The sequence below is a fragment of the Rutidosis leptorrhynchoides genome, chromosome 5, assembly GCF_046630445.1.
Source record: "Rutidosis leptorrhynchoides isolate AG116_Rl617_1_P2 chromosome 5, CSIRO_AGI_Rlap_v1, whole genome shotgun sequence".
Taxonomy (NCBI): Eukaryota; Viridiplantae; Streptophyta; class Magnoliopsida; order Asterales; family Asteraceae; genus Rutidosis; species Rutidosis leptorrhynchoides.
In genome coordinates this window covers 378,877,468-378,897,430 of record NC_092337.1, presented here as the reverse complement: position 1 = coordinate 378,897,430, position 19,963 = coordinate 378,877,468, and the positions used below count along the sequence as shown (strand labels likewise).

The following is a 19,963-nucleotide window of genomic DNA, read 5'->3' as shown; positions in this document are numbered from 1 at the left end:
TATATATATCATTATTTAAAAATGGTTATTGTTATTGTTATTATTATTATTACTATATTATCATTAAGATAATTATTAGTATTATCGTTAATAATGTTATAGTAACTATCATTATTAATATTAGTGTAATTAAAACAAATATTTGTAACACCTAATTATTTTGATTACTATTATTATCATTATTATGAACACGATATAAAAGACGATTAAAAGATATTAAACGAAACGATTAGGAAATAATGGGTAAGAGTATCATGATGAAATTAAAATATTATAAGATATTAATTTATATAAAATTATCGTTCTTATTATTTTTATCATTACTATTATTATTAAAAGTATCGTTAGTATTAAAAATATCATTTTAACAAAAATTATCATTTTAATAGAAATGTCATTGTTACTATAAAATATCATTATTATTATTATTTTAAATAGAATTATTATTTTAAAGATAATATTAAAAATTATCGTAAATATTAAAGTTATCATAATTAGAATTATCGTTTTATCATAACGTCATCTTAGTAATTATAAATATTGATATTTTTATAATAATTATTATTATTACAAAATAATACAACTTTTACTTACTATCATTATAGATATTATTTTATAAAATAAATATGTGATACAAACATATTTTACTACGTGTAATAACTTACTTTAATAATACCTATCATATTATCTTTATGATATTAAATGAACCCTATAAATTTTATTACTTAATATATATAAAAGTATATTTTATTATATAAATTTAATATAAAATTTTATTTATTAATAAATAAATTATATTATTTACTCTAATAAATCTTTTAAAAATATTTAAAAATATAAAACAACGATATTTAAACTATATATTAATCATGTATAGATTTTTGGAAATTATTTTGAGTCAAATTTACTTTTGTTGACTTTTGCATATTAGTCTCGAGCATTAGGATTGTGGTACACTATGACTTGACCTAATTTGTTAGAAAAATATTGACCAACACATAAATATATATAATTAATTTAGGTTCGTGAATCCGAGGCCAACCTTGCACTTGTTCAATGACGTTATATGTATTTTTACTACGAAATACAGTATGGTGAGTTTCATTATTCCCTTTTAAATGCTTTTGCAATATATATTTTTGGGACTGAGAATACATGCGCTGTTTTTATAACTGTTTTACGAAATAGACACAAGTACTCGAAAATTACATTCTATGGTTGGATTATCGAATCGAATATGCCCCTATATAGTCTGGTAATCTAAGAATTAGGGAACAGACACCCTAATTGACGCGAATCCTAAAGATAGATCTATTGGGCCCAACAAGCCCCATCCAAAGTACCGGATGCTTTAGTACTTCGAAATTTATATCATGTCCGAAGGAGGATCCCGGAATGATGGGGATATTCTTATATGTATCTAGTTAATGTCGGTTACCAGGTGTTCACCATATGAATGATTATTTTTGTCTCTATACATGGGACGTATATTTATGAGAACTGGAAATGAAATTCTTGTGGTCTATTAAAATGATGGAAATAAATGATTATGATAAACTAATGAACTCAGCAACCTTTTGGTTGACACTTTAAAGCATGTTTATTCTCAGGTGTTAAAGAAATCTTCCGCTGTGCATTTGCTCATTTTAAAGATATTACTTGGAGTCTTTCATAGCATATTTCGAAGAACGTTTCATTCGAGTCATTGAGTTCATCAAAGATTATTATTAAATCAATTTATAGTTGGATAGTGGATATTATGAAATGGTATGCATGCCTGTCAATTTTCGATGTAAAGAAAGATTGTCTTTTAAAAACGAATGCAATGTTTGTAAAATGTATCATATAGAGGTCAAATACCTCGCAATGTAATCAACTATTGTGAATCGTTTATAATGTATATGAACGGGTCCTTTCAGTCCGTTCATTATCATTAAGGTCGAGATTGGACTTGAGAAGAATTAACTAAACAAGCTGGAGTTGGGACAGAGCATAGTGTTGGCAATTCAACGACAAAGCACCCTGATCCACCCCAAATTCTCTAGACCAAAACGACTACTCCAGGAGTGGGGCAAAAAACCTGCGTGGAGGACAATTAATTAATCTATCCCGGATCTCCTAGACGATAAAGCTAGCGAATCATAAACTCGTGGATTTGCAAGCCAGACATCCCATTCAATATTGGTACCTTTGATCCTATTAGAGAACCATTCGAAGCATTTAAGTTGGATGTCTTTGAAAACCATTGCGCATGTAGGTTTTATCTTAGTGAAAGTGAAAGCGTTCCTACTTTTCCAAATCATGTATCCCGTAACCCATTCCGTAGCTTGCCACAACTGTTTTCCCAAGTCGGAGGTGAAATTATATCCATTCCCAAGAAAAGATTCATTTATACCCAAGTTTGTAAGAGGGCCGAGCTTCCACCAATCATAGACTCGATTCCAAATGTCAGAAGCGAACGTGCATAAGATGATGGAGTGCTCTACTGATTCCAAACCATTGTCACAAACTGGACAACGTACCGTACCCAGTTCCATACCTCTCTTGTCAAGTTCAACTCTTGTAGGTAACCTTTTGTGTCGAGTACGCCAAATAAACAACTCAACTTTGAGGGGGACCAATTTGTTGCGGAGCGACATTATGCTCACGGGTGCGATGTCAGGGCTGCTCCGGACCAGAATATCCGTAAGCCTGTGAACCGAAAACGAGCCATCCTTACTCCAAGACCATGACCATTCTTCTCTACCTGAGCTGCACAGGACAAAACTAGATAAAAGATTAGTAAGAATGGTGAGGTCCCCGGCCAATCTCCCCGAGATGTCGCGGGACCAACACCACGTGGCATGAAAGTTCCCGCCCTCCCATCGCTCCCCCGTAATTTTAAATAGATTTAATGACTCTCATTATAGTCCTTTTACGTTATACTGTAACAAACAATAAGCTTGTTATTAACATATATATATATATATATATATATATATATATATATATATATATATATATATATATATATATATATATATACACTAATACACAAAACACTATTTCACTATTTACCAATAGTAACCAGGGGTATTTTCGTCATTTTTGTTTTTCCCAAACGATAAAATAAGAAACTTTCGTAAAAGAACCAACCTTTCAATGTTACCAAAAGATGTCGAAAAAAAAAAATACTTTTTTACAAAAAAATCAACTAACTTTTTTTTTCTTTTCTCTCTTTTTTCTTCCTCAACTATAAAAGAGTCAACTTTCATAAAATGAACAACCCTTCAATGTTACCAAAAGATGTCGAAAAATATTCTTTTTTACAAAATAGATCAACTAACTTTTAAAAAAAAAAAATTAAAAGGTAAAAGAAGCAACTTTCACAAAAGGAACAACCCTTCAATGTTAGATGTCGAATTTTTTTTTTTTTTTACAATATAAATCAAGACTTTTTTTTAACTCGCATTCAAAACGGAGCCCCCGGCGCGAAGCGAGGGCTCCACAACTAGTTATTAACATAAGAATATATTAATATTAATTAAATTTAAAAATAAATACTTTGCATACGAATCTCCTAACTTAATAAGAAACCCTTCATTTATGTACAAAAAAATATATATGGAGTAATTACTAATTAGCACGAGTATCAAACTTTAATTTGAATTGACTAATTTAACTTTGCAGTTACAATATGAATTGGAAAATGGCCAGAAAAGCTAACCTAAGTTACCCAATTTAACAATAAGGTAACCTCCAATTTGGCTAAACTCATAAAGGATTGCAATTTAATTTTTCTCACAAAAAGGATTGCGTGTTCAATTTTTTTAAAATTGAGGTAATATCCAATGAATACAAAATCTAAAATCACGAATTACTTTAAATTGAGACTTGGAACAGATTTCTAGAGCTTCGATTATCATTTTTGTGAAACAACTATATCCAAAACATCATGAAAAACAATGAATTGAGATGAACAAGTCGAGATGAACAAGTCGATTAATTATTTTTCATGATGTTTTGGATATAGTTGCTTCACAAAAAATGATAATCGAAGCTCCAGAAATCTGTTTCAAGTCTCAATTTGAAGTGATTTGTGATTTTTGATTTTGTGTTCATTGAATATTACTTCAATCTTAAAAAATTTGAACACGCAATCTTTTTTGTGAGCAAAAACTAAATTGTAATATTTTTGAGCTTAGCTAAATTGAGGGTTACCTTAATTGTCAAATTCGGTAACTTAAATTAGTTTTTTTTGGGTCATTTCCCCATAGGAATTTAATAACCTTCCATAACTGATGCTTCTTAATTTAATTATTTATTACGTTACTTTTGTTACAAAATCATTTTCATTTATAAATAGGATCCACTAGTATTGTGCAAACTTCAGTAATACATAGCAATCGATCGATTTATCTTCATGGGATTCACATACAAAGCATTTGTTTATCTTACCATGCTCTTGGCTACTTCTTTAGGTAACTAATTCAATCTCTTTCACTATATGTTTTTGTTTCAACTTGTGTGTATATTTATAATTTCTATTAAAATCTTATAATGATAATGTCATTATCAGACTAATTCTTTTGTTAAAAAAAATTAAAAAATAAAAAGAAAAAAATCTAAGTATGGTAGGTGATGTCATTAATCTAAATAATTTTGAATTAAAACTAAATCTTATTAATTATTATTATTATTAAATCTTATTAATAATTATTTTAATTATTAAGATTAAATAATTTTGAATTATTTTAATTAGTTATTTTTAATTGAGTACGAGAAGGTATAAAAGCTATGTTTTTATTTACACTTTTAAAATAAAATGATAACCAATATTATCTTTTATGATTAGATGTGAATTGTTTAATATGCATTTTAGGTGTTTGATGAAATGTTCAGTTGACGATTTTCTTAGTCGGACTATGTGGTTCCACATGTCATTAAACTAAATAATTTTAGCATTTACGTTCACTAGCTTAATACCTAAACATATCATTATACTGTTTCGTTTAAACACACCCGTGGTTCCACGAGTTTCACTAGTATAGTTTGATAAGATGCAATTATGTTATCTAATCTAAAGAAAATAAATAAATAATGTTTTTGCAGCTGACCTATTACCATTGTGGCGACATTCTTCAGCGCCAGAATGCCATCCACTTGATAATAACTATTGCACTAAGCTTTGCAACAGCAAAGATGCATTTTGTATCGATGCGAAAAGCTGCTTTTGTGTACCTGGAAACTTGGCTCCAAGATCAACATATATATCTGATTGTGTTCCCGAATTATGCAGGACTGGGTGCATGCCTCATGTCGGTTTTTGCAACAACGACAATAGGTGCATTTGTGGTGAAGAAACCAATAGGGTTGGTTAGTAAAAGGGTATTAATTCGGAATGTTTTCTGAACTGAGTTGAATTAATAAATTGATTTTTCAATTATATATGTTCGTTTAAAGCTGGAGCAATTATTCTTTTGATAATACTTTATTATAAGATATAAGATTTAAACTGGTTTTAAAAAAATGAAAAAAACGCATGTTATTATGTAAAACGTAATTATATCTAATTAAGATGTGAACAGAGATGTGTCTAAAGTATTCTGTAAAACTGAATTATATATTACTTGATTAAGCATGAAAACTGATAGAGTGATAGAAGACAGTTCGAGATGTGGCTAGTCTCCTAAGACAATAGAGAGAAATTAAACAGAGATAGCAACTTTGCCAGTTGATTTTCTTCTTATAATTCATAAACTGAAACGTAAACTTTTTTTAATACTAAATGCGAAACATACTAGTCAAAACAAATTTATTTTATGGCGAAAAAAGAGAATTGAATTAAAAGGATTAGACATCTTCAATAAAGCAATGAAGAATATCAATCAAAAAATACAATGACGAAGACTAGTTCAGTCATGAGTTCAAGATACAATAAGAGGCAATAAAAGCCTAAAAATACGACATATATGAGTATTGATCGCATACATAAGATTGTCCATATTACTTGATCCACTTCGCTGTCGCTCAATTTGAAACCTGATAAGAGTGAGCATAGATATGCATCTTTAACTTATTCGTATTGAGTTAACGACATTGAAAGTTGTAAATCCCATCCTATTTGGGTCTAACCGTTGTTGAGTGGAAAACGAAAGAGTTTCATTGGTGCATACTGTTCAAAGCCTAAAAGGAACAATGATGAATAATAATCTTTTAACACGTGTCTATTGGCCCAAGAATCGTACCAAAACAAGGCAATGTGCTCGCCCCATCACCAAATTTCCACTTCCAAATATTAGAGCCCACAATACGTTGAAGTGAATCTTTTATTTGTAAATTGATCAAGTCCTTCCATATTGGTGATAATTGAGACGTTTGTAAAGAGGAAACATCATTCATGAATTGCTTCTGTTTGAATTGCGTCATAAACATAATGTTTCCAAACTTCATTAAGGATATATTGTGTTACAACTTTTACTATGGTTTGTAGAATTGTTAGGAATTGGATTGAAAGGGATTGGCTAAAGAACCTACCATACGACCTCTCATTTTGTTTCCGAGGTCACGGGTGTTCCACGAGGCGAGCCTCATGATTTTGAAATGTTGTTAACCGGACCCTCATCTTCCGTCATATTCTTCATAAGTTCATCAAAATTTTACATCTCTTCTTTGTATGTCAGTTTTTTAGCCCCACAATGTTGACCATTTATCTTGCTTTTTATGAGAGTTGTTGCTTGTCCGACAACATTGTTGATTTCACTAGTCGTATCAAAGATGTCATATATATTCGGAACTTCGCTGACCCAATTGGTTTTGGTATTTGCCTTATAATGATACGCATAGCGCATCACATGTGCACCGCGTGTGTGTTTTGCATAACAAAACCCTTGCGCTGGCCACGTCTGGCGCAAGTAAAATTGCGCTAGATACGTGTGAGGTGCAAGGCAAGGAAAAGACAAGGGCACATGCAGGCCCTGGTCCCCGTGATAGGAGACAGTATAGACATCTAACATAAAAGTAGAAAGTACTGTTCCCCGGTCTCACCTTCAAATTACCAGGACGGTAAAAACAAGAAAAGGCAATGGAGGATACGTGACACCAATAGGTAAAAAAACACTGTGGTTATAAATAAAGGACCTAAATCATAAGACAAGGCATCATCATTCATTGTGATTCACACCTATACTATTTCTGGTATTAAGGTACGATAAATAGAATCCTCCGCGATATCTATATACCACAACATCTACCCGCGCTACCGGAGTTCATAGCATATCACCTCACCCGTTCATGGTTACAGGTAACATTCTACGAACAGAAACCCTAAACACCAACCCGAAGCCATCAATAGCCGGCTATCCCGTCGATGGTTTGTCGACGTTTAACCACCCCTTACGAGGTACTCATCTCGCAAGGGGTTATTAAAGGTATACAGGACCAGAGCATGAATAACCCTTAAATCCCCCCTATTGTTATCGAGCATGGACCGAACCCGACAACTTTATTCTATGCTTGATCACCTTATTCTTACCTTCTCCTAATTTTGGTATGATAAAAGGTTCTTTAGTATTCTTAATGGGAATTGTGACGACCCGGAGATTTCCGATCAAATTTAAACTTAATCGTTATATAATTTTGACACGATAAGCAAAGTCTGTAATGTTGAGTCTTGAAAATTCTGGAAACTATGTTCATGTATTCAAATTACCCTTTGACCAATTCCGACGATTCACGAACAATTATGTGAAAATAAATATATATAGATATATAAATGAATACTGAACACAATTAATACTATGTGAATGTAGTAATATAAATATAGATAAATAAATATTAAATATTCAAATATGTTATTTATAGTATAAGTATAAGTATTTCAAAATTAATAAAAAGATAATATTATAATATTAAACTAAATTACAAGTTAAGACACAGTTATTATATTACATTATCTCTTAATACTAATACCAACATTACTAACTTAATATCTAGTATATATATATATATATATATATATATATATATATATATATATATATATATATATATATATATATATATATATATAATTGATATGTATAAGTTGAAATATTATTATTATTATTATTAATATTATTATTATCATTTTATTTTGATTATTATTATTAAACTTATTAAAATTTCCATTTTTTTACTTATTTATTATTATTATTAATATTATTGTTATTATTATTAGAATTATGGATATCATTATCATTATTATTAATTTTATTATTATTATTATATATATATATATATTATTGATATTATTATTGGTACATGAGTATATTTAGTAATAGAGATAAAAAAATCAGATACATACTCATATACATATACAGAATACGATTATAGATAAACAAATACATATACAGATTTATGATAATATATATAAACAAATACAGATACAGATTTATATTAATATAAATACGGTATGTACATATACTAATAAAGATAAATTCGTAATTATAATTAAAAGATCAAATTCAGTTCTAGTTACCATCAAGCTGTAATTCCTGTCTCCTTAATTGATAATTATATTAATCGATCGTACAAGCAAGTTGAATTTATAAATTGTCTTTATTCCAATTTTCCTGAGCGAATATTGAGTTGTCGACCCAATTATAACTATAAAACAAACATAATCGAATCTTACTGCTTTATTAGGTATTAATTATCATATTATATATGTACAATTGCTGAAATCGTGAGCCAAAAACACAAAAATCAACAGCATACACCTCGTCTGCTCTGTGATTGTGTCATTTAATCAATACTTCAATTCGAATGTCAATTCAAAATCTATTAATGGAGTTTTATTAGAAATCTGTTATTTAATCTATCTGTAATGTTTCACGTCCTAATTCTTTAAATCGACTACGAATTTTGAAAGTCAAAGTTGGGTTTTGAAAGTCAACCGTTCGAGTTCATTGTAAAATTCTTATTCATCGTGAAGTCTTCAGTTAAATTGATGCTTCATAAATATTCTAGGAACTAATTAGAAACTATTTCATGTTGAAAGCATCATCTAAAAAGGTCTAGATTTTCCAATTGGTGTTTGTGTTCTTTGGGTTATTTCACGAATTCATGCTGCTGCTCTTAATTTTTTTTCTGTGAATCCCAAACACCATAATAGAGTCGGTTGTGTTTATAAATACATAAATCTAACACTTTAGTAAAAATTAATGTCAATAAATTGTTTTGGCGATTTGGTCTGGTGAAGAAGACGAAGGAAAATGGGAAGAACAGAATATATACGAGTTATATTTATTAAAAGATAGTTTAAAGCAGATAATCAGACGCGGAGCATTGGGTAGAAAGGTGTTTGGGTTTTCGAGAGGCCTCGGGTTCAAGACTAGGCAGGAGCTTTATTTTTAGGATCTATTCATTAAGGTAGCTACTTTTGTTATTATTATTATTATTATTATTATTATTATTATTATTATTATTATTATTATTATTATTATTATTATTATTATTATTATTATTAATAATTTAATCAATTTAGTATTATTAACATTATTATGATTATACTTATTGTTATTATTGTTAATATAACAAAATAAAAGTTATTATGACTATAATGAAAATAATAAAAGATATTATTAATTTCATTAATATTAAAATTAGTATCATTTTATTAGAACTATTATTATTAAAAGCAAAAGTATTATTAATATTATCATTATTGTTATTAAAATGATTATTAGTATTGTTATTATTAAATTTATTTTCATGACAATCATTTTTACTAAAATTATTATCTTGATATCACTAAAGCTATCATTATTATTGTTACCAGTATTATCTATATTATTATTATTATTAATTATGATTATAAAAATAAAAAGTTTTTATGATGTTATTAAAGTTATAAGCATAAAAATGAAGATTATATATAAATATATATTTATTACACATAATTTAACTGTATTAATATTTCTATATATATAAAATGAAAATATATATATAATGAAACTTATTACTTTATTATATAAATTACACCACTAATAATAATAATATATGAACGTGTGTTCGATTACAATTACGTGTGTTAATATATATACGAATGATATAGGTTCGTGAATCCGAGGCCAACCTTACACATGTTCAATGATGTTATATGTATTTTTACTACAAAATACAGTATGGTGAGTATATAGTCCCATTTTTAAACCTTAAATATTTCGGGATGAGAATACATGCAAATTATGATTTACGTTATGGACACAAGTGATTAAAAATATATTCTACGTTGAGTTGTACCACTGGCATACTTCCCTGTAGCTTGGTAACTAATATTTACATGGGGTAGTGTAAACGCGAATCCTGTTGATAGATCTATCGGGCCTGACAACCCCAACCGGACTGGACGACCAGTATTCAACGGTTGCACAGTACTTCGTTTTGTAGACTACACTTGGTACGGTGTAGTGAGATTTCATAATAAAGGGAATATGCGACGTTGATTAAATGTTAAGTATGGTTACCAAGTGCTCAACCACTTAGAATGCTTTACATACACTTGCGAGTGTATTATGTTTATGAATATGAAATCTTGTGGTCCATAGTTATAACGCTGCTAGCATCAAACCTATATCTCACCAACTTTATGTTGACGTTTTAAAGCATGTTTATTCTCAGGTACGAATTAAGCCTTCCGCTGTGAATTTGCTCATTTTAAGGACATTACTTGGAGTCGATCATCGCAATGGGACCAAATGTTGATGACTTTGTCCAGGTGGATTAGGACGGGTCCTTTCAGTTGGAATCAGAGCGGTGGTCGTAGCGAACTAGGTCTTGCATTAGTGTGTCTAACTAGTAGTTGTTAGGATACATTAATGAGTCTGGACTTCGACCTAGTAGTTGTTAAGTTATGTTAATGAGTCTAGACTTGAACCTGGTCTGCATGTTAAAAGTGTTTGCTTACCACCATTTGTCGAAAAATATCTACTTATCATTTACAGTCTCGACACGTCTTATTGCAATTAGTGCATAGATGGTGTACAGACAAATTCATATCCCATCACATTAAATCTTGTCTGACACGTTTCCTTAATTTTCTCCGTAATTTACGGGATCTTCTGTAATATATTTAGGTATTCTATGCAATTAGAATATCATTCGATATCCGAAAAATCATTTCATATCCAAAAATCCTTTATCTAACCGTACAAAACGGAACTCGCAACCAGTTCAAATTTCTTAGATTCCGACAGCTATTTCAGTATGGATTTCGACTCAAGCTCCGAAGACAGTGTAACCGGAATGGATCAACCAATTAGCCATCACCAATTCTGGATGAATTGGGGATGGGTTCGTAGTTTACTTAATTATTGGAGACAAGAAGAAGGTGATCCCTTCCATCCATCAAATTGCCCTCTTGGCGATGAACCTGAAGCACTTACCGACGAACCTGTTCGAGAAACCATTTTCTCTTTTATTTCCAGAGTATCTCGTCACAATTATATATTACATCAAATTTCAGATTTTATTTATCCGCTCGTCCGAACCGATAGTCACCCCGGTGTAATAGAAGAAGTCAACGAGCTTCGCGCTCGGGTAGTGGCTTTAGAAAATATGGTGCGAAGGTTACAAACACCAGAAGCAGCACCAGCAGCATAACCAGTACCACCTTCCACAACAACCACATCCGCACCGCAAACCTCAACTTCACAATCTATACCTCGAACATGAACGTCATACGCACCATAGATACCCAGGAGTACCAGCAACAATGAACGATGAAGTATTAATCCATAACTTCATTGATATTCTGCGAAGAATATGTGGTTCCTAATAGTTTTAGAGATTACTTATTCTAGCACAAACCGAAAAGCAAATGAGTTTAATATCTTATTGACTCTTCAAACCCATGATTACATCTGAAGAAAATATATATGTAAGTATATTTTCATAAAGATTGTAATTAAAAAAATTCTTTCGTACAAACTGTTAATGGTGAAAATATTTTAACGGGTAGGTAACACCCGAGGAATATTTAGATTTCACAATAATCAGTTACACGGTACATTCTTCGAATCTGATTCAACGGTCAATTACTATCCTACTCACATCCCCCGATATACGTATCCATTCACCACAGAATAACCATTTTCATTCAATTTCATATTTGAATTTTGACTTATCAGAATCCAACAAGTGGCATAATGAATAAAACATTAGACAAAAATAAAATTTGTTAGAAACAAACGAATTAACTAATTGAAATATTGTTAAGAATCCACGCTAACTGTTCCTAGCTAACTGGTTACATTTTATTTATCGCAATTTAATTATCGCAATTTATATTCTCGCAATTTTATTTATCGTCATTTAATTTCTGTTATTTATTTTACGCACTTTAAATATCGGGACACATGTACACAATATGTCGGATTAATTCTGAGACAATAAGTGGTACACGGGTCATGATACGTATTTATTAATTTGAATATTTTGGTACATCCTAACACAATAAGTATATAATACGTTTTGATAAATCCTAAGACAATACGTACACAATACGTCTTAGTTAATTCTAAGACAATACGTCTACAATACGCCTCTGGGTTGATGCAAGACAATACGTATACAATACGTCGTTGGGCTATTCTAAGATTATATATATATAAACCAATTATTGGACTATCAACTAAGGACTGCCATTATTGGACAATTAAAATGAATTAAAATATTGATTATAACATATGAAACTAAACAATTCTTCAAGTTTGCCACTTGATTTCATCTTAAACCTCATTTGAATCTTGACGATTCCAATCCATGTTCAAATCTTTCATGATTCTTGAAAACACCTCAATCGAGAGGATGAACCAGCCGCATTTCATCTACGGAAGAAAAGATTGATGCATATAGTTATGCATCTGAAAAACCCACGAAAACTGAGTAAACGTTTAACACATAGCTGTGTTAATTCCTTTAGTGTTATTATTACCCAAAATAATTGTGCAATCCCTTTCCAAATTAGCCAATTTTGTCACAGCTCCAACAAGTCAACTTCGACTTTTCATCCGAAACAATCTTATTATAACCTTGATATATACGTTGTCTTTTAGCCTTCGTTACCAGAGAACCTTTTATATTCCACCATATTACCATCAGCATTTAATCATCTAAAAACATAATTCTCTAGGAAAACACCTCGGATTGCTAACCAATGAATTCAGATATGGCTGCATTAAATGCAGAGGAAACAGTAAAATTATAGATGGCCTAATGGCCAAGAGTTTGATGATAAAGAATGGAGTAATGGAAACATTCAATAGAAAATTTAGTACCGAAAAGTGAATTATGTGAAACTATGAAAAAAGCCGTGAACAAATTCCAAAGAATAAGTTTGACTTCAAAAGATTCAAATGATTCAGTATCTACTGAAATCGTTAGCGAACACCTTACTTCTTATTCTAAACCTTTCCAGATGATATTCTTCATCATCATCTTATCTTAAATATTATAAAATATCTTCGTATCTTCCATTATACATATTATCCATATTTCTGGAGATATTTTCACAACTATTTTTATCTGAGATCATTTATCTCTCCGTAATATCTGCGTTACAACATAAAATAAACTGTGTTAGTTTCTAAATTCTGAAACCTTTGAGTTTAAAATATGAATGTTTTGAAGTAGTGTTGGGAACTGAAGCATGAGTTAGTATAATATAATGACACTTGATCAACGTCATTATATTACAGTAAGTTATGTTGAGTTTCTAATGGAAGGTGATGATTCACAGTACCATCATCATGTGCCATGTTACATGACTCTTACATTCTATTTAAATTCTAAAAATATCAAGAAAGATATTTCTTGATGATTCGGTCTTTTCCAGGGTATTATGGTAAATTAACAAATCAAAAACCGTGCCGCTACCGTTTCTTTCTTAAGGCATTAGCTATGCTCATTTCGAATTTCATACCTACGAATTCCGGACCATTGCTCGCTTGACTTGAGGACGGGAGGAGGAAATGGAAGAATAAAGCTTCAAAAATAGAAATTGGAGTATAAATCGCAGCAAATAGGAGAGAGCATTAACTGTGAATGACAATGATTATAGAAGACAGAAGCAGGGACATCGAAGTATAAGGGAAGATATAAAACCCAACAACCACCCAGAAATTACAAACCATGTATATCAATACGTATTGCAACGTAAAGACACGGGAGAATTAAAAACATTATAATTCCAAGGAAATGATAAAATTGGATAGATTCTTCTGGCGGCAGATGAAAGAGAAGAATGAAAGATATGAAAGTTAGAAGTATATCAAGGATCAAAACGGGATGGAGCATATTGGCGAATATTGTAAAGTATGAATTGAGGAGGAAGAGTAGAAGATGTGAGATATGAAAGATATAGGAAAGAAGGGAGTGGAATTATAATAAAATATCCGACAGAGCAATCGGAATAGATTATTGCATTTAAAGAAGATCCTGATTTCCGTAATTGTTGAAAAACCAAATCCTATTACGAAGATTTTCTCTAAATCCCTTGAATTCCGGAATTCAACAGTGTCTACGTCAAAACTTAAGACGAAAATCTAATTAATTCATTTCACTCTTTTATGACAGCTTCACTCGTATGCTTCACATAATCGAATTGTTCTATCTATATTAATTAATAATAATAAAACTCTCTTTATCAACTCATATTCTTCATGAAAACATTTCTATTGTTAGCCATGACCACCTCACTCAAATTTCGGGACGAAATTTCTATAACGGGTAGGTACTGTGACGACCCGGAGATTTCCGATCAAATTTAAACTTAATCGTTATATAATTTTGACACGATAAGCAAAGTCTGTAATGTTGAGTCTTGAAAATTCTGGAAACTATGTTCATGTATTCAAATTACCCTTTGACCAATTCCGACGATTCACGAACAATTATGTGAAAATAAATATATATAGATATATAAATGAATACTGAACACAATTAATACTATGTGAATGTAGTAATATAAATATAGATAAATAAATATTAAATATTCAAATATGTTATTTATAGTATAAGTATAAGTATTACAAAATTAATAAAAAGATAATATTATAATATTAAACTAAATTACAAGTTAAGACACAGTTATTATATTACATTATCTCTTAATACTAATACCAACATTACTAACTTAATATCTAGTATATATATATATATATATATATATATATATATATATATATATATATATATATATATATATATATATATATATATATAAAATTGATATGTATAAGTTGAAATATTATTATTATTATTATTAATATTATTATTATCATTTTATTTTGATTATTATTATTAAACTTATTAAAATTTCCATTTTTTTACTTATTTATTATTATTATTAATATTATTGTTATTATTATTAGAATTATGGATATCATTATCATTATTATTAATTTTATTATTATTATATATATATATATATATATATATATATATATATATATATATATATATATATATTATTGATATTATTATTGGTACATGAGTATATTTAGTAATAGAGATAAAAAAATCAGATACATACTCATATACATATACAGAATACGATTATAGATAAACAAATACATATACAGATTTATGATAATATATAAACAAATACAGATACAGATTTATATTAATATAAATACGGTATGTACATATACTAATAAAGATAAATTCGTAATTATAATTAAAAGATCAAATTCAGTTCTAGTTACCATCAAGCTGTAATTCCTGTCTCCTTAATTGATAATTATATTAATCGATCGTACAAGCAAGTTGAATTTATAAATTGTCTTTATTCCAATTTTCCTGAGCGACTATTGAGTTGTCGACCCAATTATAACTATAAAACAAACATAATCGAATCTTACTGCTTTATTAGGTATTAATTATCATATTATATATGTACAATTGCTGAAATCGTGAGCCAAAAACACAAAAATCAACAGCATACACCTCGTCTGCTCTGTGATTGTGTCATTTAATCAATACTTCAATTCGAATGTCAATTCAAAATCTATTAATGGAGTTTTATTAGAAATCTGTTATTTAATCTATCTGTAATGTTTCACGTCTTAATTCTTTAAATCGACTACGAATTTTGAAAGTCAAAGTTGGGTTTTGAAAGTCAACCGTTCGAGTTCATTGTAAAATTCTTAATCATCGTGAAGTCTTCAGTTAAATTGATGCTTCATAAATATTCTAGGAACTAATTAGAAACTATTTCATGTTGAAAGCATCATCTAAAAAGGTCTAGATTTTCCAATTGGTGTTTGTGTTCTTTGGGTTATTTCACGAATTCATGCTGCTGCTCTTAATTTTTTTTCTGTGAATCCCAAACACCATAATATAGTCGGTTGTGTTTATAAATACATAAATCTAACACTTTAGTAATAATTAATGTCAATAAATTGTTTTGGCGATTTGGTCTGGTGAAGAAGACGAAGGAAAATGGGAAGAACAGAATATATACGAGTTATATTTATTAAAAGATAGTTTAAAGCAGATAATCAGACGCGGAGCATTGGGTAGAAAGGTGTTTGGGTTTTCGAGAGGCCTCGGGTTCAAGACTAGGCAGGAGCTTTATTTTTAGGATCTATTCATTAAGGTAGCTACTTTTGTTATTATTATTATTATTATTATTATTATTATTATTATTATTATTATTATTATTATTATTATTATTATTATTATTATTATTATTATTATTAATTTAATCAATTTAGTATTATTAACATTATTATGATTATAATTATTGTTATTATTGTTAATATAACAAAATAAAAGTTATTATGACTATAATGAAAATAATAAAAGATATTATTAATTTCATTAATATTAAAATTAGTATCATTTTATTAGAACTATTATTATTAAAAGCAAAAGTATTATTAATATTATCATTATTGTTATTAAAATGATTATTAGTATTGTTATTATTAAATTTATTTTCATGACAATCATTTTTACTAAAATTATTATCTTGATATCACTAAAGCTATCATTATTATTGTTACCAGTATTATCTATATTATTATTATTATTAATTATGATTATAAAAATAAAAAGTTTTTATGATGTTATTAAAGTTATAAGCATAAAAATGAAGATTATATATAAATATATATTTATTACACATAATTTAACTGTATTAATATTTCTATATATATATAAAATGAAAATATATATATAATGAAACTTATTACTTTATTATATAAATTACACCACTAATAATAATAATATATGAACGTGTGTTCGATTACAATTACGTGTGTTAATATATATACGAATGATATAGGTTCGTGAATCCGAGGCCAACCTTACACATGTTCAATGATGTTATATGTATTTTTACTACAAAATACAGTATGGTGAGTATATAGTCCCATTTTTAAACCTTAAATATTTCGGGATGAGAATACATGCAAATTATGATTTACGTTATGGACACAAGTGATTAAAAATATATTCTACGTTGAGTTGTACCACTGGCATACTTCCCTGTAGCTTGGTAACTAATATTTACATGGGGTAGTGTAAACGCGAATCCTGTTGATAGATCTATCGGGCCTGACAACCCCAACCGGACTGGACGACCAGTATTCAACGGTTGCACAGTACTTCGTTTTGTAGACTACACTTGGTACGGTGTAGTGAGATTTCATAATAAAGGGAATATGCGACGTTGATTAAATGTTAAGTATGGTTACCAAGTGCTCAACCACTTAGAATGCTTTACATACACTTGCGAGTGTATTATGTTTATGAATATGAAATCTTGTGGTCCATAGTTATAACGCTGCTAGCATCAAACCTATATCTCACCAACTTTATGTTGACGTTTTAAAGCATGTTTATTCTCAGGTACGAATTAAGCCTTCCGCTGTGCATTTGCTCATTTTAAGAACATTACTTGGAGTCGATCATCGCAATGGGACCAAATGTTGATGACTTCGTCCAGGTGGATTAGGACGGGTCCTTTCAGGAATACATCTTTTTTCACAGAAAGATCGACAATTACTACCAAAGCGTTGATCGTTATCTTTAACTTTGCTTGTTACTGTTAATTTGGAAGCAAATGTATACAGCTAACTAAACCACTATGCTAAAATAACTAAAGGACGGACCAATTGCGTTTTGATTTAATGAACTTGGAAAATTAAACTCGAAGAATCTCTTGAAATGCGTCCCTTGCACCTTTTTCAATTTCACTCTAGCAGGTAACGACTAATTTCTTCTTTTTCGATGTATGTTTTGCTCTGGTGACTTTATTACTTCCCATTTCCTCACTTCAACTTAGTTTTCTTTATGTCTGGCAAATCAAACTCACAACTACCCACAAATTAAAAAAATAGGGCCATTGGATCTCGATTTTAGGGTTCTGTAGCGTCTGAATTTATAAATGATAAGAAATCTATTGAGTCCAAAATTTAACTATTTATATCAGAAGAGAAAAGTGACGTGTTCAATGGGTCCCATGTTCGGGTCCCAATGGGTCATATGTTTTCGCTGCGCGTTTTCACCACGAAATTTCGACACACATTTTTGTCGCGCATTTTCGCCGCATGTTTATGCTAAGCCTTTTCAGCGTGCATTTTTGGCGCCCGTTTTAGACGCATGTTTCGAGAATCTATTTTGATGCTCGTTTTCTAAACGTTTTTTTGCAGCCCGTTTTCCCAACGAGTTTTTGTCAGGCGTTTCGTCGCGCGTTTTCGACACTGTTTTTTGAAACAATTTGTTCGTCGCACATTTACGCTACGCTTCTTTGCAGTGCGTTTTCGACGCACTATTTTGACACTTTTTCGACGTCCTTTTTTGATACGCTTTTCCACGGCGCGTTTTCGACGCGCGTTTTCACAGCGCGTACTCCTAGTTTGTTTTCGACGCGCTTTTTCGCAGCGCGTTTTCGCAACCCGTTATCGCCGTGTGTTTTTGACGCGCTTTTTCGGCTACAAAAATGCACTGTGATAACACGCGGCAAAAACGCGCTGCGAAATATCACGTCGATAACACTGTCGAAAATGCGCTATGAAAAAGCGCGCTGAAAACGCACATCGAAAACGCGCAACGAAAATTCTCAGCAAAAACTCCGCGCGTCGAAAACGTGCTGCGAAAACGCGAGGCAAAAATGCACTACAAAAGCGCTTCGTAAACGCGCTGCGAAAGCGTGCGTCTTAATAGAGTGTCGAAACACGCATCATAATAGAGCGTCGAAACGCGCTGCGAAAACGCGCGCCGAAAACACTCTGCAAAAACGTGCAGCGAAAACACGCGATGAAAATGCCCGTCGAAATCCCGCGACGAAAATGCGCGTCAACTGTTTAGACAACTCCAATTAAAAAAAACTTTTTGAATAAAATGAGTCAAACCCAACCCAACCCGGGAAAAAATAGGACTCGACCCGACCCAACCCACTTTTGACCCGACCCGTTTGACTCTCTTAAATATTTTGACTCATTTAGACCCAACCCGTTTAAACCGAAACCCATTTCAATCCGACCCAAACCCGACCCGACCCGACCCATTTGCTAGGTATATCTTTCTTACAACCTCAATTTATAAGTGCATCTTTTCCCCCCCAAATATGCTCACTTCCAAACCTAATTTTGAAATTCAAAATTAACCATCTCTTACCCAAATTCTAACCTTTTTCCGGCTTAACCTTTAGTTCTGGCCAGTCTTCACCCATCTGATTTGCTTCCCACATTTACGTTTCCCTTTCGAGCCTGCTGAGACAAATGGATGAAAATGTGAGGGGTTTTTCTGCCTTTGTTACCGGCCAACAAAAAAACTCGATTGCAGATTGTGGTGTCGGCGTTTTACCTCCTCCTTTGGCGAACGATTGTGATGGCGTTTTACCTCCTCCTCCAGCGAACGATCATTCATGTCCTGGTACCGTGCGAGGTGTGGTATCTAGAGGGAGATTATCAAACCGTACTAGGATGATGTAAGC

At 30.7% G+C, this 19,963-nt stretch overlaps 1 protein-coding gene across 1 annotated transcript; it reads right to left on the bottom strand.

Annotated features, from left to right (window-relative positions):
• Positions 1–2,099: 2,099 nt before the first annotated feature.
• On the bottom strand, positions 2,100–19,717 carry LOC139849766 (uncharacterized). The gene is made up of 2 exons (XM_071839390.1): positions 19,657–19,717; positions 2,100–2,746 (listed from the first exon to the last, which is right to left on the bottom strand). The coding sequence occupies exons 1-2, from the start codon at positions 19,715–19,717 to the stop codon at positions 2,100–2,102; spliced, it is 708 nt and encodes a 235-aa protein (XP_071695491.1).
• Between the last annotated feature and the right edge of the window lie 246 nt (positions 19,718–19,963).

Bases quoted from the DNA above. Each gene is read 5' to 3' on its own strand.
- LOC139849766 (XM_071839390.1), bottom strand. From the start codon at position 19,717: ATGTGGGAAGCAAATCAGATGGGTGAAGACTGGCCAGAACTAAAGGTT. The intron at 2,747-19,656 runs GTTAGAATTTGG...TGTGCAGCTCAG, and splicing joins AAAGGTTAAGCCGGAAAAAG to GTAGAGAAGAATGGTCATGG.